The sequence below is a fragment of the Heteronotia binoei genome, chromosome 3 (assembly GCF_032191835.1).
Source record: "Heteronotia binoei isolate CCM8104 ecotype False Entrance Well chromosome 3, APGP_CSIRO_Hbin_v1, whole genome shotgun sequence".
Lineage (NCBI taxonomy): Eukaryota > Metazoa > Chordata > Lepidosauria > Squamata > Gekkonidae > Heteronotia > Heteronotia binoei.
In genome coordinates, this window is record NC_083225.1 from 158,237,302 (window position 1) to 158,258,974 (window position 21,673).

Here is a 21,673-nt window from a genome sequence, read left to right on the forward strand (position 1 = left end):
GCCACATTGAACCTCATCTGCCATGTTGACGCCCACTCACCCAGCCTCAACAGATCCCTTTGGAGTTCCTCACAATCCTCTCTGGTTCTCACCACCCTGAACAACTTAGTGTCATCTGCAAACTTGGCCACTTCACTGCTCACTCCCAACTCCAAATCATTTATGAACAAGTTAAAGAGCATGGGACCCAGTACCGAGCCCTGCGGCACTCCACTGCTTACCGTCCTCCACTGCGAAGACTGCCCATTTATACTCACTCTCTACTTCCTATAAATCAGCCAGTTTTTGATCCACAAGAAGACCTGTTCTTTTACTCCATGACTCTCGAGCTTTCTAAGGAGCCTTTGATGAGGAACTTTATTAAAAGCTTTCTGGAAGTCAAGGTAAACAACATCTATTGGGTCTCCTTTGTCCACATGTTTGTTCACCCCCTCAAAGACATGTAACAGGTTAGTGAGGCAAGATCTTCCCTTACAGAACCCATGCTGAGCCTTCCTCAATAACCCATGTTCATCAATGTGCCTACTCATTCTGTCCTTGATAATGGTTTCTACCAACTTTCCCGGTATTGAAGTCAGACTGATTGGCCTGTAATTTCCCAGATCTCCTTTGGAACCCTTTTTAAAGATGGGGGTCACATTTGTTATCTTCCAGTCCTCAGGAACAGAGGCAGATTTCAATGAAAGTTTACAGATTTTTGTCAGAAGATCCATAAGTTCAACTCTGAGTTCCTTCAGAACTCTTGGATGTATGCCATCCGGACCTGGTGACTTATTAGTTTCTAATTCGTCTATCAGTTGTAAGACCTCCTCTTTTGTCACCTCAATCTGACTCAGGTCTTCCAACACCCCTTCCAAAATTAGAGCAGGCAAACACTTCTCATCTTCCACAGTGAAGACGGAGGCAAAAAATGCATTCAGCTTCTCAGCCATTTCCCTATCCTCCTTCAGTAATCCTTTTACCCCTTGGTCACCCAAGGGCCCCACTGCCTCCCTGGCTGGTTTCCTGCTTCTAATATATTTTAAGAAATTTTTATTGTTGGTCTTTATGTATTTTGCAATATGCTCCTCATAGTCCCTTTTTGCCTGCCTGATCACAGTCTTGCATTTGATTTGCCACAGCCTGTGTTCCCTTTTATTAATCTCTCTTGGACTGGTTTTCCACCGCTTAAAGGAGTCCTTCTTACCTTTTACAGCTTTCATTACTTTGTTTGTTAACCATGCAGGCCTTTTCTTATACCTGTTTGTGCCTTTCCTAACTTGTGGTATATATTTTATCTGAGCTTCTAGGATTGTAGTTTTAAATAGCCTCCAAGCTTCCCCAAGGGTTTTGACCATATTTACCTTTCCTTTCAGTTTCCTCTTCACATGCCTCCTAATCTCAGAGAATTTACCCCTTTTAACGTTAAACGTGGTTGTGCCGGTCTTTTGGGGCAACTCCCTATTTATACAAACGGTAAAATCAATAACATTATGGTCACTGCTCCCAAGCGGTGCAATCACTTTTACATCTCTCACCAAGTCTTGGGCATTACTTAGTACCAAATCCAGGATCGCCCCACCCCTGGTAGGTTCTGTGACCATCTGCTCCATAGCACAGTCATTGAGAGCATCAAGAAACTCTATCTCTTTCTCTCGACCAGAACACATATTGAACCAGTCAATCTGTGGGTAGTTAATATCACCTATTACAACACAGTTTTTACATTTAGCCGCTATCTTTAATCCTTCCATCATATTATAATCATCCTCTATCTTTTGATTTGGTGGGCGATAACAAACTCCCATAGTTAAATTTCCTTTTGGGCCCTCTATTTCAACCCAAAGCATTTCTAGAACGGAATCTAATTCTCTGACCTCAGTCTTACTGGATCATATATTCTCTCTGACGTACAGAGCCACCCCACCTCCAACCCTTCCCTCTCTATCCTTCCGATATAACTTATATCCAGGAATCACCGTGTCCCACTGATTTTCCTCATTCCACCAAGTTTCTGAAATTCCCACAATGTCTATGTTTTCTCCCAACACTAAACATTCCAATTCACCAATTTTACTTTGAACACTTCTAGCATTTGCATACAAACATCTATAATTTCCTAGGCAAGCTAGGCTCGCAACCTTCCTCCTGCCACCTCGAGACTTTGGCAGACAGTCCATACTGTTTGTCACCATCACAGTGGACAACTCTGATCCATTACCCGGTAGAAAAGTAACAGCTAACCCTTCATCTCTTTGAGATGAGTCCTCCCGAACCAGAGACGTTTCATCTCCTGTTGGCTTTCCCTCAAGATTTAGTTTAAAAACTGCTCTGCCACCTTTTTGATTTTAAGCGCCAGCAGCCTGGTTCCATCTGGGGACAAGTGGAGACCGTCTCTTTTGTACAGCTCCCGCTTGTTCCAGAAAGCTTCCCAGTGCCTAACTAACTGAAACTCTTCCTCCTTACACCATCGTCTCATCCACACATTGAGACTTCTAATTTGTGCCTGTCTCTCCAGCCCTGCACGTGGAACAGGTAGCGCTTCTGAGAAGGCTACCTTGGAGGTCCTGGCCTTAAGTCTCCTGCCTAGCAGCCTAAATTTTTCCTCCAGGACCTCATGACTGCATTTCCCCACATCGTTGGTGCCAACATGCACCATGACCACTGGCTCGTCCCCAGCACTGTCTATCAGCCTATCTACTGCACGCGTAATGTCTGCTACCTTCGCACCAGGCAGGCAAGTCACCATACGGTCAGTACACGGTTTTGCCACCCAGCTGTCTACTTGCCTAAGGATCGAATCACCAACTACCAAGACCCCGCCCCCCTCTCTCCCTGCTCAGGGATGGTTCCTTGGCGAGAAAGGATTCCCACTCACCAACTGAAGAAGAGGTCCCTTCTGAGGGCGCATTCCCCTTATCCTCAGCACGGTGCCCTGTTCCCTCTTGACCCTCATGCTCCCTGGCAGCAATGCGGCCCCCACGTTCAGAGCGGGGCTCATCTAATACACCCCCGAGAGTCTTCCCCGAGTGCCTAACTGACCATTTCTGCTTCTCCAGGGCAGTCACCTCGGCCTCAAGGGTACGAACTCATTCCCTGAGGACCAGGAGCTCCTTGCATTGAGCACACACCCAAGACTTCTGTCCTGTGGGCAGATAGTCATACATGTGACACTCAGTGCAAAACACTGGAAAGCCCCCACCCCCCTGCTGGCATTCTACCTTCATGATAGCTTTTTAAAATATATATATATATATATATATATATATATATATATATATATATATATATATATATATATATATATATATATATATATATATACAGTCCTCTTTAAATCCTGTTTGTTTAAGTGGCTCCCCTTCTGGAGGGTCAACTTACCTTATTGGGAGAACAAGGAAATTAGGGATCTGGGTTCCTGGTCCTTACAGAGCCCCTAGGCTAAGAGCCACAGGCCAAGAGCCCTTTAGCTATGGCAAGGCGCAGCTTAAAATGCAAAGAGGATGGGGAGCACAGCCACTGCTAAGCAATCAGCAGCAATCAGCAACAATCACTTCACCTTCAGCCCACTCAACCAAACAAACAGCAGTTCCCCAGCTACCACAACTCAGCTGTCTCAGCTTATCTCAGAGCTGCTCTGCTCTGCTCTCCCTCAGACCTCTCTGAGATGTGAGAGGTCTTCTCAAAGCATGTCTTCTCAAAGCATGTCTCTTTTCATTCTAGGGATATATGCCATTTTAACATTACTTTGAAAAATTGCTGTTAAAGTAAAGTAAGGCTGCAGTAACAGTTATTTCCATTTCTTTATTACTGGAAAATGAATTCTTTAAGCCTCACAGGGCATCCAGCAAGGTCCAATAACCCTACATACACAGAGAGAGAATGAGAGAGACGAGAGAGACTCAGTGTATATATATTCTTATCTGACAAATATTTACTCAGCTATCTGAGGCATTAAATCTAATCACTGGCTATTTTCTTCCAGAAGCCTTTCACTGCAAACCATGTAAGCCATATACACGCACATCATCAGGTTATATCCAAGCAAACAGCTAACTTTTTGTCATCACCAACGAGGGCAGCTTTAGATCAACAAAATATTATCAACGCTTGTTGGAAAGCAGTTGGAAACCCTAAGGGAAGGTAGGTCAGTTCCTTAGGAACTTCAATCTGCAATGAACACCAGGGTAAATGTTTAAATACCAAATGAGGTCAGTTTCTGCAAAAATATATTTAATGAACACAACAAGGTGTTGTGTTTAAACAGTTGTATCAGAAAACAATCCCTACCTTTTAAAGTTTCCATGATGAATCTTTTGAGATAATACACATACTTGCTGTCATCTCTCTTGGTGTGTCCTGAAATAAACCAGCTGTTCTCCACAATGAAGATCTGAGGTCTGTTATATTCCTTGCTTATCCAGTACAGAAGAGGCCTCAGGTTGAGTGATTCCTGCTGCTGGAACTTCATGGCAAAATCCACAAGGTGGAAACTCAGTGTAGCTCCAAAAGAAAGAGCAAAGAAATCAGCTGTTCCCCTAACAAACTTCTTCTCTGCTTCAGTAAATTCTGGCAGCACTGCAGACAGATTATCCTTCATGCTTTGAGGGTAGTCTCCATCAATAAACAGAGGCTTAGCAAACCAGCCCAATACAAAATCCAGTGATTTCTGACATTTCTTTATATCTTCTCTAGTCATCTTTTGAGGCTCTATCCAGTGAGAACTTAAGGCAATGGATACTTGACCTCCTTGAATTGCTCGGAAATTACTATTGTAAAGATGCCAGACTTTGGCATGAGCCTGTGGGAAAAGAATAACTGTTTTATTTCATTGGGTTTTCTTTTATGATTATTTAGTCTGAAGTGTGCCTACTGCCAATTCTCCAAAAATGGTTCTTATGACTTTAAGAAAAGTTATTTTAATGTCTATTCCACCCTATCTGTAGATTTCAGGGAGGGCAACATTTTAAAAACAAAGCACAGTAATTTTCTTTTTTATTCCTGTGGCATTTGATTTCATGCACCCTTGAAAACTTTCCTGGCCACATTTGAAAACTGAAGTCTTCCATACATGTCCTTGAATGTTTAATTTAATATAAACGATTTAATTAGCGAAGACCCCATGTTAAAATCCAACACCCTTCCTTAAATGTAAACTCATAGTCAATTGCTTGTGCACTCCTTTGTCATCCCTGTTCAAGTTCCCTTCTTGTTGTCCTCTTTTGCCCTGTTTCTTTTCTTCTACATTCCTCCCTTCCTCTTTTCTCTATCCCTTTTCCTTTCTTGATTCCCTCTGTCCTTACCCCATATCACATACTACTTTTCCAACAAGCTTTGAGGAGCGTAGAGGAAATGAGAAGATGAAGAGGCTCCAATGATAGCAAAAGGAAGAGGGACTAAGTTCCATGTGCTTCCTGTAAAGCCCAAGCAGTAGCCACAGATCAAAGGACAACAGGTGTCTGAGCTCACAATGTAGGTGTGGGCATTTTCTTTTTGGTATTTTTTGCATTGTGTGTGGGTGTGTGCACGCATGTGCCCATGCCTACAAGTCATGGTAACCTCTGGCAACTTCTACTGGGGCATGGAGGACACTCAGAGAAATGGTTTGATAGCCTCCCACCTCCTGGTATTCGCTGGAGATCTCCCATCCAAATAGAAGAAGAGACACATTGGATTTATACCCTGCCCTTCACTTGGAGTCTCAAAGTGGCTTACAATTTCCTTCCCTTCCTCTCTCCACAACAGACACCCCAAGGGGGTCAAACATGTGGCCCAGGGGCTCTTATCAGGCCCACGAGCAACTGGCTGTCATCTGCTTCCTTCTCCCTCTCTCTTGCTTCCTTCTGCATAACAGCTTGTTTTGCAAGGCTTGCATAATAACACAGGAGCTGCAGAGCAAAACCTCTATTTTCTCCATTGACTGAGGTCCCTCCCTTGTGGAGGAAGGGGGGGGGAAGAGTTTGCTTTGCCAGGCTCACTCAATCACACAGCAGAATGACTGAACCAAGCTTTGCTTCCTTCTATTAGCTGAGGCTCCTTCTTCTCCTGGTCCTCTGAGGAAGAAAGGAAAAAGCCAGAGCTTCCTTTGCTGGATTCCCTGGATCCCATGGGAAAAATACAAAGAAAGTAGCTTTAAGACCAATAAGTGCTAATGTTTTAAGCATGTTTTAAGATTTTGTGTGTGTGTTTGTCTGTATCCTTTATAAAGTTTATATGTCTGCTACCTAATCTTAAATAGGTACAAACATGACCCAGTACGACATGGCCTGGCCCGACAGGGTATCATTTATGTCAGATCTGGCCCACATAACAAATGAGTTCCGACACCCCTGGGACCTATGAGGTAAATGGGGCTCAGAGAGCTCTTTTGAGGACTGCTCCTGAGAAAACAGCTCTTTCAAGAACTGTAACTGACCCAAGGTCACTCAGCAAGTACATGTGGTAATCAAATTCTGTTCTCTCAGATTAGAGTCCACCTACTAACCACTGCACCAAACTGCTTAGCTACTGAGATCTGACAAAAATCAGGCTTGCCCAAGCTATGCCGGTCAGGGCAAGGCAGAGCTATTTTCTTGAAGCTACTTCACCAAAACTACAGCTCTATTCACCAGCATTCCCATTCTCAAACCAAGAGTAAATCCAAAAAGAGCTGGAACAGACCCGGGTGGAGGGAGGGATAATGGAGAATTTATAGTCCCCAGTCACAGCTGAGGAAATCTACCTAGAGCTGCCAACCTCCTGGTGGAGCCTGGAGGTCTCCTGCTATTACAATTGATCTCAAGACAAAAGAGATTGGTTCCCCTGGAGACAAGGGCTGCTTTGCAGGGTAGACTCTATGGCATTGTACCCTGCTAAGGTCCCTCCCCTCCCCTCCCCTCCCTTCCCCAAACCCAGCCCTCCCCAGGCTCTACCCCCAAAATCTCTAAATATTTCACCACACATAGTTGGCAACCTTAACCCCACCACGCAATGGTCCTCAGGGCATTATTTGCTCTATAGGACTGCTTGCACACTCACTGAACGTCTGTAGAGTTGCCAGCCTCCAGGTGGTGAACAACAACAACTAGGAAAACCAGTGCATAGATAGGAGAAATGTAAATACAATGTTTAACGGAATCTCAATAAATATAATATTTAATCGATATATTCTCTGAAGTCCTCTATCTTGTGCATAAGCATTCAAGCATCAGTGAAGTCCATAAACACTACAGTTAAACAATACAAAAACTGAAGTGTAACCCAAAGTCTCTAAGAGTCCAAACCAGTCTTCAGAATAATTCAACAGGTTGACCACAATTCAGCAGACCGAAGTTCAATCCAAACGCAATGACATGCTTCCTAGGTTAAATTGCATGTTTCAAAAACATACATCTTCCTCAGGGAGAGCCAGTTTGGTGTAGAGGTTAAGTGTGCAGACTCTTATCTGGAAGAACTGGATTTGATTCCCCACTCCTCCACTTGCACCTGCTAGCATGGCCTTGGGTCAGCCATAGCTCTGGTAGAGATTGTCCTTGAAAGGGCAGCTGCTGTGAGAGCGCTCTCCAGCCCCACCCACCTCACAGGGTGTCTGTTGTGGGGGAGAAAGGTAAAGGATATTGTGAGCCACTCTGAGACTCTTCGGAGTGGAGGGTGGGATATAAATCCAGTATCTTCTTCATCTTCTGGACATGATTTAGCCTGAAACTGAAAATGCACCAAAGATAAACAATGTCTGGCACTGCTGGTGAAATTATATATACTTTTTTTTTTCTTTTAGAGTTGGAAGGGATCTCCAGGGTCATCTAGTCCAACCCCTGCACAATGCAGGAAATTCACAAACACCTCCCCCTAAATTCACAGGATCTTCATTGCTGTCAGATGGCCATCTAGCCTCTGTTTAAAAACCTCCAAGGAAGGAGAGCCCACCACCTCCCGAGGAAGCCTGTTCCGCTGAAGAATCGCTCTATCTGGATGTTTTTCCTAATGTTGAGCCGGAAACTCTTTTGATTTAATTTCAACCCATTGGTTCTGGTCCTACCTTCTGGGGCCACAGAAAACAATTCCACACCATCCTCTATATCAGGGGTCCTCAAACTTTTTAAATAGGGGGCCAGTTCACTGTCCCTCAGACTGTTGGAGGGCCGGACTATAGTAAAAACAAAAACTGTCTGTTGTGGTGGCTGCCGTTACTGTACAAGGACGCGGGCCGTCAGTTCTCCGTCTTCTGCATCGTTCCCAACACCACACACCCCGGCCTGGGAACTCACCTCACCTCGGTATCGCCTCACACTCTGTCTCCGCCGCCTCAGCCCAGTGCCGGAAGTGTGCGTTACTAACGCGAGTTTAGGTCGAACGTCACTTCCGGTCTGATTTTGCCATAACCTGGTGGGCCGCATAAACGTCCTCAGCGGGCCGCATCTGGCCCGCGGGCCGCAGTTTGAGGACCCCTGCTCTATATGACAGCCCTTCAAGTACTTGAAGGTGGTGATCATATCATATCTCAGCAGCCTCCTCTTCAGGCTAAACATCCCCAGCTCCTTCAACCTTTTTTCACAGGACTTGGTCTCCAGACCCCTCACCATCTTTGTCACCCTCCTCTAGATCCGTTCCAGCTTGTCTGTATCCTTCTTAAAATGTGGTGCCCAAAGCTGATCACAATACTCCAGGTGAGGTCTGACCAGAGCAGAGTAAAGCGATACATCACATCACGTGATCTGGACACTATACCATCACATCATGTGATCTGGACACTTAAACCATGTCTTCTATCAACCTACCCACTGCTCACAGAAACATTCACATAACAAGGTTGCTTCCACAGTATTTCTGGCAGTTTCTGGTTCTCCTATGAAGCTTACCACACATTCATAATTAAATACCCAACATATGATGCTTACAGTGCATTCCAGATTAAAGGTACAATACACTTTTAAATATACAATAATAGTGCAGATACACAAGGATGCTATTACAAATACTTTAGAAGGTGTGCAGTTCATTACAGAAGAATTAAAGGTACAGAGCACTACTAAGAATTTATAAGAGAGAAGCCAAATACAAAGTGGTATTGGATTCCTATGTAATCTAGATCTGAAACTAAGTTTTAAATGGGGAGAATGATGTACGCTGCTTTGAGTTCTTTGGAGGAAAGGTGGGATACAAATGTATTAAATATATAGACTGAACAAACCACTTTATTTCCCAAAGAGGAAAGAGATATTCTGTCTGGCTACTTTCCATGCACTTCTTCAGAATTTAAATGTGAACTTATATTCCTGTATACTGGAACAGTGTCACCAACAAAACAGAAGGAAAGCATGTATGAGAAAAACATACCTACACAAAAGTACAGCTAGCACAGTGGGTGGGAACTGAATAGACAAAGATAAGTCACTTAGTAAAGGAAGTTTATAGTGGAGTCAAATAATGAGAAATTATCTGCCAATACTCTGCAGATAATCGTAGTTAAACTTCATGTGGGATGATTAAGACTGTACTCCATTTGGGAAAACAGCTACACTAAACTTACACCAGCATCTGGCAATCTGAAAGAAAGTACCACATAACATAAGCTTACAGATTTACATTTGCTATAAATTAGTTCACAAGTAAAAGCAAAAAAAAGATAAGTGACCCACTGAGCAAACTCGATAAGATACATGGATATGAACTACCTCTCTTTTACCAGTTAACTATTACATTTACACTGTACCACAAGTGGATTTTTTTTTAATCAAATGGTTCCCTCATTCCAAATTCCTGCTGCTTCCATTTTGCTTATTTTGTCACTTTCTTCCAGTAAAATACACACAAAAATGTAGTTTTGTAGTCTTCTCACATACTGGCCTGAGGCAAGCTAAGTAACAATTGCTTGCAGGGGGAAAATGAACTAGTCAGTATTTGCCATCCAATTGTTTGTTTGTTTTTAAAGTCAGAGATTCACCATTGTGAAAACGTGGACTTCTGAGATTCCATGTCTGCCAAATATAACCTTCAAATGACCTGAACATAATGAAATCTAGGTAAAAGACATGAGTTTAATGTTTACGGATAAATGGTCAATTGCCTCAATGACACTTCCAGAAAAATAAACCCACTGCTACCTGTTTCCAAGGTCTAGCAGCTAAACTTGAAGAAAACATTCGATGGCTGTTTCTTTACTACCATGAATTTACTGCAATTTTCTACTAAGATCTGTATTTGTATGCTTAGTGCTGTTGCCTACACTTACGGTAGTAATTGTTTGGTGCCATTAATAGGATTTTGAAACATCACTTACTGGAACCTGTGGTAAGAAAGACAAACATTTGTAAAGTCATCCTTCATTGGAAGGCCCTTCTTTACTGAACTTACCCTCCACTAAAATATTAACCATATAACAGAACAGTGTTCCTGGATGCATCCGAAAAGCTTACCATGCTAGGTATTCTTTCTCTATCTGTATCAGCCCCATATAACAAAGACTTCAATATTAAAATGCTTACTTATTTTTAAAAAATCAGATTACAGATATATTTTTAATTGCATGTATCTGAATTTTAAAGGTTCAATAACTACATCTTAGCCAACAAATGTTGCTGTAAATTAATATACAAAGCCTGTCACACAATACAGGACACATTAAAATTGTTCAATCCACATTCATTTTATTGGTCTCATCATGCATATATATCATCTGGAATGTTTGAAAAGCAGAATCAGTATATGGATAATTAACCTGATCGGTAATGCAATAAATTATTTGGAAGAATACAGTGTCCTAATTGCAAGGGCTGACAAACATTTTATAACAAGGAAGCACATAAACAAAAGTTGTTACAAATGAAACTGAAAACAAAGGGGGGGGGAGACAAAGTTATAAAGTGTTGCACAGTACATATGTGGTTAATATGCCTCAAAAAGCATGATCCAGTGATCGATGTTGTGATTACATCCAGGTTAGATTATCACAGTGTGTTCTGTGTGGGTTGCCCTTGGAAGCTCTGGAAACTTCAGCTAGTTCAAAATGCAGCAGCTAGGCAAGTCTCAGGGTGGGATACAGGGATTGTATGACCCTGGCACTGATAAATCTGTACCATCTGCCCATCTGCTATCGGGTACGATTCAAAATGCTGGGACTTTGATTTAAAGCCCTAAAGGGTTTGGGGCTAGGATACCTGAAAGAGTGCTTCCCCCCTTACTGTCCAGCCCATCAGCTAAAATATTCCTCATAAGCCAAGCTCTTATGCCCTTGCCTGAAAAGCTAAGGTGGGTTGTTATCAAAGACAGTCTTTTTTAGCAATGGGACTCGCCTATGGAATGCCCTTCTCCTAGTTCTCCTAGTGCCTACACTACTATACTTTAGCAGCAGGACTAAAACATTTCTGATTACCAAGGCTTTTAATTAGCCAGGACAGCCAGCATTGTGTAATGGTGTACTCTAATCTGGAGAACCATGTTTGCTTCCCGTCTCCACATCAAGCCTGCTGGGTGACCTTGGGCCAGTCACAGTTCCATCAGAACTCTCTCAGCTCCACCTACCACACAAGGTGACTGTTGTCGGGAGAGGAAGAGACTCCTTAGGGTAGAGAAAGCAGGGTATAAAAGCCAAATCTTCTTCATGATTTGCTATGTTATTGGGGAGGGGGGGCTGGCTCTCCTTTGGAGGTTTTTAAACAGAGGCTAGACGGCCATCTGACAGCAATGAACTCCTGTGAACTTAGGAGGAGGAATGTATGAATTTCCTGCATTACGCAGGGGTTGGACTAGATGACCCTGGGGGTTTATTCAAACGCTATGATTCTATGAGTTCTGAGTTTCAGTAATGTTTTATTGTTTTGTTTTGTGCGTCACTTTAGCAGGTTCTCTAAAGAGCTGACAGAAATTTTCAGAAAAAAATAAACAAATATTCTCCTATGTTTAAAAGTGTTGTGCTAGATGGTATACATTTCCCTCTATTTCTTATTCAAAGATCAACCCAAAACATTTTCAACAAGTTACACTAAGAACATAAGATGTGCCACTGGATCAGATCTGCGGTCTACCTGGTCCCACATCCTGTTTGACCAGTTGGCCAACCAGTTACTCTATAACAGGGGTGTCAAACATGCAGCCCTGTGCCAAATCAGGCCCTCAGAGGGCTCCTATCAGGCCCCCGAGCAATTGGCTGTCATCTGCTTCCTTCTTCCTCTCTCTTGCTTCCTTCTGCATCACAGCTTGCTTTGCCAAGCTTCCTCAGTTGCCCAGCAAGAGCTACTGAGCCAAGCCTCTTTTCCTTCTACTGGCTGAGGCTCCTTCCCCTCCTGGTCCTCTGGGGAAGGAAGGAAAGAGCCATAGCTTCCTTTGCTCAGTTTCCTGGATCCCATGGGAGAGATACCAAGAAAGCACTTTTAAAACCAAGTGGTAACATTTTAAGCATGTTTTATTTTAAGTTTTTTTTTAAAAAATCTTTGTATTTGTCTGTGTCCTTTATAGTTTATATCTCTGCTACCTAATCTTAAATAAGTGCACACATGGCCCAGCCCGACATGGCTTGGCCCAACAAGGTCTCATTTATGTCAGATCTGGCCCTCATAACAAATGAGTTTGATACGCCTGCAGAAGTTTGAAAATCAAGAGGCCAAGGCATCATCCTGATGTCACCTCACAGCACAAGTATTCAGAGACTTAACTCTCTCTAGACATGGAAGTTATGACTAGTACGGTACCCATTGGTGGACCATGAATCCCCCTTTTTAAACCATCAATGCTCAAAGCCATCAATATGCATGCTGGCTGCAAATTCTACAATATAACTGCTCATTAAGTAAGGAAGCATTTCCATTTGTTATCTGGTATCCTTCAGATTATTGAGTTAAATGTCTAAAAAAAATCATTTGCCTTGGTAGCACAGAAGCTTTTTCACAGTATCCCTGATTCTCCACGGTTCCCAGTTATGGAGATAGAGTGAGAGGTGAGTAACTGGGATCTCCACCAGTGTATACCAGGGTTTTCCCCTTTAAGAAAACTTTCAAATAAACCAGGCAGATGTTCAATTGGAAAAGCTTTTATTAAAAGAGAAATAAAAGGGTCCCACACACACACATGCACTTAAAACTCAAAAACTAGCTAAGAGAAACAGGGAGGGGTGGGAATAGTTCAGAGGCGAGGGACAATAAACACCAGGTCTTATAGAGGTCCATAAAAACAGAAAAAAAAACTGCCAGTGTTCCACAGGGAGAAGAAATCCACCAAGTGGGGATGTATGCTGTTGGTACCAGTTGTTGGCAACACATACATATAGCACTGGTGGCTAGAGTCTCCAAATATAGGGCAAAATGCTCCCTGGAACAAGCTGACATATTCAGCCCCTCCCCCCCATCAATAATTTGATGGGGTTTTCAGAAGTGGACAATGATTTGGGAGAAGCTTAATAGGATTTCCTGAGGAGAACTATTAGGTGTAAATGGGGCTTGATAACCATGTAAGTAATGGATGGGGAAAGCTACTAGGTTTGATGAAAAGAGTTAAGTGTTGCTTGATTAGAGTAAACTAGTGTAAAGAAGTGAGGCTGGGTGTTGACGAAATTAGTTAGTAGGTTCTTGGGAAAACCACTGTCCTAAATTATACATCTCTCTAGGGTGGAGAGGAGGTTATTAGCTAGCCAGCTGTTCTTACACTTCTAAACTACATGTCCAGGAATGTTTCTAGTTGGCATCCATTGTATGTCATCTTGGGCCATACTGCACTTATGATATTTGATACGATACATATTAGGAAGGGTATTTACGGTTTTCTAGCTATAAACTGCCCCGGAGAGAGGCGGGATCTGACTGCTAACAAAAGGGTGGAGCCAACTGCCAAATATATCCTAGTAGAGAATTCTCTTAACCCCTTCCCTCCCAGAACCACTTGCATGCAGAATTACAATATCCAACAGTAGGGGTGTGTAAAAAAAATAAATCAGTATTTTTCTGATTTGGGTGTACTGGACCCTAAAAATATTGGTATTCCTGAATCCCATTATTGGTATTATATTGGACTATATTGGGATTCAGGTAAGTATTCGGTAAACCCTAATTAATTCAGCTCCATTATACTCTATGGGGACCGTTCCCATAGGGCATAACGGGAGTACAGAAGGCATTTAAATGTTAAATGGTATACTTCTATAGCTCAGCCAGTTCTATAGCTGTTAAATGGTATACTTCTATAGCTCAGCCAGTTGATGAGCTGGTTCTTACCTGCAGGAGATGGCTGGCTCGGGGATTCCAGTGCTCCTGGGGAGGGGAAGGTACGACGGTGGGAGCAGGCAGACTAATAGGGGAAGGAGGCCGAGACATAGTAGTGCTCGCCCACCTTCCTGCCTGTGTCCCATCCCGATGGTGACAGGTAGTGGGGCCAGGCGATCTTACCCACCCCCGGCACTGGTGTTATGTAATGCCAGGTCCATTAATAACAAGACTGCTGTCCTCCGGGATTTCTTATTGGAACAGGAGGCGGACCTGGCTTGCGTGACCGAGACCTGGGTGCGCGATGGGGAGACCGTAGCCCTCTCCCAAATGGCGCCCCCGGGATACTCGGTCTTTCACCAGTCCCGGACCAGTGGGCGGGGGGGAGGAGTGGCACTTCTCATACGAGAGGCTTACTCCTTTAGGGCTCTCCCGGACCCGGAGATCAGGGGTGTTGAGTGTGTCGGCCTGAGGTGGGACGTTGGGGAGGGGTTGGCGATCTGGCTGGTGTACCGTCCGCCTAACGCACCGGCCGGCGCCTTATCATCCCTGATGGAGGCCGTGGCGGGCTGGGCATTGGAGCACCCAAGGCTATTGGTCTTGGGTGACTTCAATGTTCATGCCGATGACGCGGCCTCCACTCAGGCGATGGACCTGGTGTCATCCATGGCGACACTGGGACTCTCCCAAGTTGTTACAACGCCCACTCATCGGGCGGGGCACATGTTAGACCTGGTCTTCGCGGCGGGAGTTTTAGTGGACGATATGACTGCTACAGCAGTGCCATGGTCGGACCACTATGCCCTTAAGGCTCGTGTGGGTGTGCCACCCCAAACCTGTTTAGGTGGAGAGCGTATTTTAGCTCGCCCGCGGAGCCTGATGGACCCGGAACGGTTCCTGACAGCTCTACGGGACCCTGAGCCCCCTGGCGATTCCTTGGATGGTCTGGTGGAGTCTTGGAATGATAGACTCTCCAGAGCTATCGAAGAAATCGCACCTAGGCGTCCTCTGCGCCCCCGTTTGAAGTCGACTCCCTGGTATAACCAGGGTTTGCGGCGACTAAAACGGGAACTCAGACGATTAGAGAGGCAATGGCGGTGTACTCGAGACGAAGCGACTCGAACATCTTATAGAGAGATTTTGAAGTCCTATGAGGTGGCAATCAAAACTGCAAAGAGAACATACTTTGCAGCTGAGATTGCGTCCGCAACGTCGCGCCCGGCACAATTATTTAGCATAATTCGGAATCTAACAACACTGCCTCAGGGCAGACTAAACTGTAAGGAATTGGAGATTGGCTGTGAGGCTTTTGCGAACTTTTTTGCGGACAAGATCGCGTCGCTCCGCCTTGACCTCCCTGCCACATTGGAGGCAGTTAGTGAAACCGAGGCTCCGGGCCTGTCTTCGGATTATGTTCTGGATGGTTTCAGCCCTCTCAGTTTGGAGGAAGTTGACAGGATCCTCTTATCTGCACGCCCAACAACTTGTAAATTGGACCCGTGCCCCTCCTGGCTCATTAAATCTTGCCAGAGGGAGCTTAGATATCCTGTACGGGATATCATAAATAGATCCCTCGCGGAACGGCAATTTCCAACACAGCTTAAAGAAGCGGTGGTCCGCCCCCTCTTAAAAAAAAACATCTCTAGATCCGGCCCAATTGGCTCACTATCGGCCGGTTTCGAATTTGCCCTATTTGGGCAAACTTATTGAGAGGGCAGTGGCGATGCAGTTACAGACCTTCCTGGATGATGCTTCCGTCCTTGATCCTCTTCAGTCCGGCTTTCGCCCGGGCCATGGGACGGAGACGGTGCTGGTCGCCTTAGTAGATGACCTGCAACGGCATCTGGATCGGGGCGGCTCGGCGGTACTGATGTTGTTGGACCTATCGGCAGCGTTCAATACGGTCGACCATCAGTTACTTGCCCGCCGCCTCGCCGACGCGGGGATTCAGGGGTTGGCCTTGCAATGGCTTTCCTCTTTCCTTGAAGGTCGGGGACAGAGGGTCGCGATTGGGGATGAGCTGTCCCGGAGGCACTCGCTTGATTGCGGGGTGCCTCAGGGTGCGGTTCTTTCCCCGATGTTATTTAACATCTACATGCGTCCCCTCGCCCAGATTGCCCGAAGGTACGGGCTGGGTTGTCACCAGTATGCTGACACCCAGCTTTATCTGCTTATGGATGGCCGGCCGGTCTCCGCCCCACAAAATCTGGACCGGGCGCTACAGGCTGTGGCTGGGTGGCTCAAACAGAGCGGGCTGAGGCTAAACCCAGCGAAGACAGAGGTCCTTTGCTTGGGCCGTCGTGGCCCAGGGGGGGAAATACCCCTTCCGGTTTTTGACGGTGTGCCGCTGATGGCGGCACACAGGGTCAAGAGCCTGGGGGTACTTCTGGAGCCTTCCTTAACTATGGAGGCCCAGATAGCAGCCACTGCCAAGTCCGCATTCTTCCATCTTAGGCGGGCTAGACAGCTGGCTCCCTTCCTGGAACGCGACGATCTAGCAACGGTGATCCATGCTACGGTCACCTCGAGGCTGGACTACTGCAATGCCCTCTACATGGGGCTGCCCCTGTGTCGAACCCGGAAATTGCAGCTGGTGCAGAACGCCGCCGCCCGGTTGTTATTGGGGCTCCCAAGGTGGGAGCACATTCAGCCGGGACTTCGGGCGCTGCACTGGCTGCCAATATCCTACCGAGTTCGATACAAGGTGCTGGTTATTACCTTTAAAGCCCTATATGGTCTAGGACCTGCCTACCTGAGGGACCGTCTCTCCCCGCATGTTCCCCAGAGAGCACTGAGATCGGGATCTCAAAATCTTTTGGTTGTCCCCGGGCCAAAGGAGGCCCGCTTGAAGATCACAAGAGACCGGGCCTTCTCTGTAATGGCTCCATTTTGGTGGAACCAGCTGCCGGAGGAGGTAAGGGCCCTGCGGGATCTCACCCAATTCCGCAGGGCCTGTAAGACAGTCCTCTTCCGGCTGGCCCACAACTAACGGCCCTGTATACCGACTACTGAATGCTGTATATTGTATACTGAATTTTTATCTGAAGCTGAATAGAGTGTAGCTCCACGACTGCTGGCTGTTTTAATGATGTATAGTTATAACAAATGTCTGATTTTAATTATATATTGTGAAATGCTAATTTAAAGTGTAATTTTATATTTTTATGTTAGTTTTATATATGTTGTAAGCCGCCCTGAGCCACTCGGTGGGAAGGGCGGGATATAAATCCCAGATAAATAATAAAAAAAAAAATGCCTCCTAAGCTTGGGGCATTGTGCCACTGCCACAGTGCAACTCAGTGAGTGAACTCAGAAGTTCACTCACTTCTAAGTTCACTCATAGAGTTGCTCTGCTGTGACAGAATGACTCCATGAGATCAGAAGGCACTTAAACTTTAAATCAGGGGTATCAAACATGCAGCCTGGAAGATGGATCAGGCCCCTAGAGGGCTCCTATAAAGCCCACGAGAGACAGTATGTGTGTGTGTGTTGTTGTTGGCTTATTATGCCAGGGCTGTCCTGGGTACAACTTGGCTTTGCTTCCCCTTTTTCTCTGAATTCATGCCTTTATGATCCAGTCTTTCTCAGCAGGAAAGAAATGGGAACTACTTAGAGGAGGAATAGCCACAAGCCAGTGAGGCGGATTAGCTGAGTGTATGTGTACAGACCAAGTTCACCCAACACATTTCCTTTGTAGACTGGAGTTTTTAATCTAGTCTTCTCATGTAAGTAGGCTGATACTGGCCACTATACATTGCTGTCTCAGTATTCTTGCACTGCCTCATAGGAATTATACTTATTTCTCTGGGGAAGACTATAGTTTTGCAGACAAACACATAGCCCTCATTTTACATCATGACGCCTTCACATGCTCTAGACCAGCACAAGAAGCAATTTATGTACAAAAGCTCACAATGCCGAGACATTTCATGTTTTTCTCTGGCTCAAAGCATTGACCATGAGATTTCTGTAATGAATATCAATAAATCAAAAGTAGGTTTGCAACTTACAGATACACACCTAACAGTACCTGAACAGCATACTCAAGATTGCTACAGCACAGAAACTGTCTCCAGATTTTGATGCAATAATTTAGACAAAGATGTGTCAGTTATCAGAGACTATAAAATAAACAAAATATTGCAAGAGTACTAATTGTTTAAGCTTTTAAAAATATTTAATCGTGTTTGTCTGTGTCCTTTATAAAGTTTATATCTCTGCTACTGGAATTACAAGGTCTCATTTATGTCAGATCTGGCCCTCATGGTGGCATGATTCAGCGAATGAACTCAGAAGCCATTTAAAGACACCACAGTTTCTTTAAATGCCTGCTAGCCACACTTAAATAAAAGCTGAATGATATTGGATTTTATTCAGGTGTGGCTATTTTGGTAGCTGAATCAGGTTGTATAATCTGTATTTGGTTAAATAAATACTCAGAAAACACTAATAAGGTATTTTTCAAGTATTTATTTGGCTCAGTATATACCAAGTACACACCTCCATCCAACAGAGATCTCATATTATGGGAGAGAAAAAAATTCTGTTATCAATTTTCTCCACACCAAGCACAGTTTTATAAGCCTTTATCATGTCCATCTTTAGTCACCTTTTTTCTGAAACTGAAAAGCCACAGGCTCTTTAGTCAAAGGTTCACCAACCCCTTAATCATCTTGGTTGCTTTCATTTCTTTCTTAATAATCCCTAGCATGGATTTTGCCTTTCAGAAACCTGTGCAAAAATAAATAGGATACAGTTATTGCTCAGTATATCAAACGGAGTATATGGTCAGAAAAGCCTGAAAACATAAGGAGAATAAACTTCCCAGCAGAATCACTATGGTGGAGAACCAGCCCTAAAAGTATCCTAAAAACAGGAGTGTACTATCACCTACCTGACCAAAATTCTATGTTGTGTTCTGATACTAATATGTCATGAATGGCAAGTTCAAAGTAACTTTGTACCTAATTAGGTCAACAGCCCAAAAACAATCTTTACCACACAGTATATAAGCAAGTCACCAAAATAAGAAAGTGTTGAAATTCAGACCTTGGTAATGAATACAACAGTATTAACTTGTTTTTGTGAAACTTGATCTTGTCTGATGACTTATTCTGATAATAAATAACTTATCTGGAGAAATGATGAGTTCAAAATCCAAATAAACCTACATGTGGTTTCACAAAATATGTACAGAACACAGTCATGTTTGTATATCATGCATTTGTAAAAAAAGCTTACTTTTTAATGTAAAGAGAAATCATTTCAATTTGCTGCAATGCATGGGAAGTACTTCTATTTGTGAAGCCCAACTATAGAAATGCAAACATATCGTTAAAAAATGGCCAAGCCTTATAGCTAATTAAAATTACAACTTAATGATTCATGAATATGAGTTTCCAAGAGTTAAAGTGAACAAACTGTATTATTATTTAAATAAAATCATTGTTTTATACTCTCCTTTCCCAAAATTTAGGGAAATTTAAAAATTAACATTTAGGACAGCCTTTTTCCAGGTATGTCCAAGGATGAATTGAGCCTTGAAGAATTAAGGTACTTTGGAATATTCTGTTTATAAAATGTACAAGTTGAGACATGGGTGGAAAAGGTATTATTTTGAAGAGACTGTGGCTTAGCAGGAAAGCCTCTGCTTTGCGAACAGACAGTCCAAAGTTCGATCCCCAGCATCTCCAGTTCAAAGGACCAGGCAGTAGGTGATGTAAATCATGAAGAACCTAAGACCATGAAGACCCACTGCCAATCTGAGTAGACACTTCTGACCTTGATGGACCAAGTGTCTGATTCCGTATAATGCAGCTTCATGTGTGTAAAAACAAAACAGAGGCCAGTAGCGCTAACCTAATCTCCACCCCCCTGCAAAAAAACCACCAATTCTGTTAAATCCAAACTGTTCCTTAGTCCTCTGTACATTCACTCTCCACAGTTAGACTGAGCAAACCAATTACTGCTCCCTGTCACCCTGCAGATAAAATACAGCAGACGACATAAGTTCCATCAAACAAAAGTGTCCAGTGCCACCCATCAATGACCTGGTCACAGCAAGCCTTATCAGATGTTATTTATTTAAAATATTTATTTGCTCCCTTTCTACATTAAGAACTCAAAGTAGCTTAAAATGTAAGCTTACAATTTGGAGGGGTGCTGCTGGAAACTCACAAGAGGAGATTTTGGGCTGCCAGTCATGATAATGGAATTCTCTCTCCCAGAAGGAAAAAATCCTGTTCACAAGTCACACATACAACCCACCTACAGCATATAGTGGTCACCCTTGCTTAACGTAACAGCCACACAGAATAAACTACAGATGTTTGAGAGCCACAAGACACAAACATCAGACATTTGAGAGCTGCAACACAGGAAGGAAAGCAAATAGATGTGGGGAGGGAGGGAGAGGTGGAAAGAAAGCAACTTTTACTTTAAATGCATTCTCCATTCTGGCTGGCTTAGCTTGGAGAAGTGGTTTAAAGAAACAAATGCCTTTTCCAAGCTGGCCAATGGTAGGGGGGCTTCAAGAGCCACACATGTGTGAAAGAGCCATACATAGCTTGCAAGCCACAGTTTGGCCATCCCTGGTATAGATTCTTCTTTGTGTGCATACCGAGTAATATTCATGTCACATTCAACTCCTCTACAGCTCTATGTGTGATCTGAATCCCACATTTATCCAAGTTCTGGTCTCCAGTTTCATTAGTAAAGCAAACCTGTGCTGGCTCTTTTTAATGAACAGATGTATGTTTGTACATGTAGGATGTACTTGAGTTTGTTGTAATGTGTGAACAGGGCTACAGTTAAATACCACTGTAACTGACCTTCTAGCAAAATCTGAAGACACCTTTATTATGGAAGGCCCTTGACAGAGTTTGTCTATTGAGATTGGAGTCCTAATGTACTATATTTTTATAATATATTATATTGCTCTTTAAATTATTACTATGTTTTAACTTGGGTTCTTATAGATCAAAAAGAATACATACAAATATACTACAATAAAGTGAACCTACAACCCAAATCCTATGGAGAGCCAGTTTGGTGTAGTGGTTAAGTGTGCGGACTCTTATCTGGGAGAACCGGGTTTGATTCCCCACTTCTCCACTTGCACCTGCTAGCATGGCCTTGGGTCAGCCATAGCTCTGGCAGAGGTTGTCCTTGAAAGGGCAGCTGCTGTGAGAGCCCTCTCCAGCCCCACCCACCTCACAGGGTGTCTGTTGTGGGGGAGGAAGGTAAAGGAGATTGTGAGCCGCTCTGAGACTCTTCGGAGTGGAGGGCGGGATATAAATCCAATATCTTCTTCTTCTTCTTCTATTTCATTGCTTACTAAATGTCCCATCCTGTTGACTGTATTGACTCGCTCTGTGTAATCCACCTTGAGACCCAATGAGCAAGGTGGACTATAAATAACATAATTGTTTCTTTAAAAAATTGGATCTTACTCTGTAGTCATTATTTTACATTACCAGGCGAATTTTTAACTCCAGCCTAAAAAGGAAGCCTGTATCAGAAATGCT

The 21,673-nt window shown here is 43.9% G+C and overlaps 1 protein-coding gene across 1 annotated transcript in view; it reads right to left on the reverse strand.

Annotated features, from left to right (window-relative positions):
- Nucleotides 1-21,673, reverse strand: part of KL (klotho) — a 43,245-nt gene that overhangs the window by 13,145 nt on the left and 8,427 nt on the right. The window contains exon 2 of the mRNA XM_060235302.1: nucleotides 4,270-4,780. Within this exon, the coding sequence (XP_060091285.1) occupies nucleotides 4,270-4,780 (511 nt within the window). The remainder of the gene's footprint in view (nucleotides 1-4,269; nucleotides 4,781-21,673) is intronic.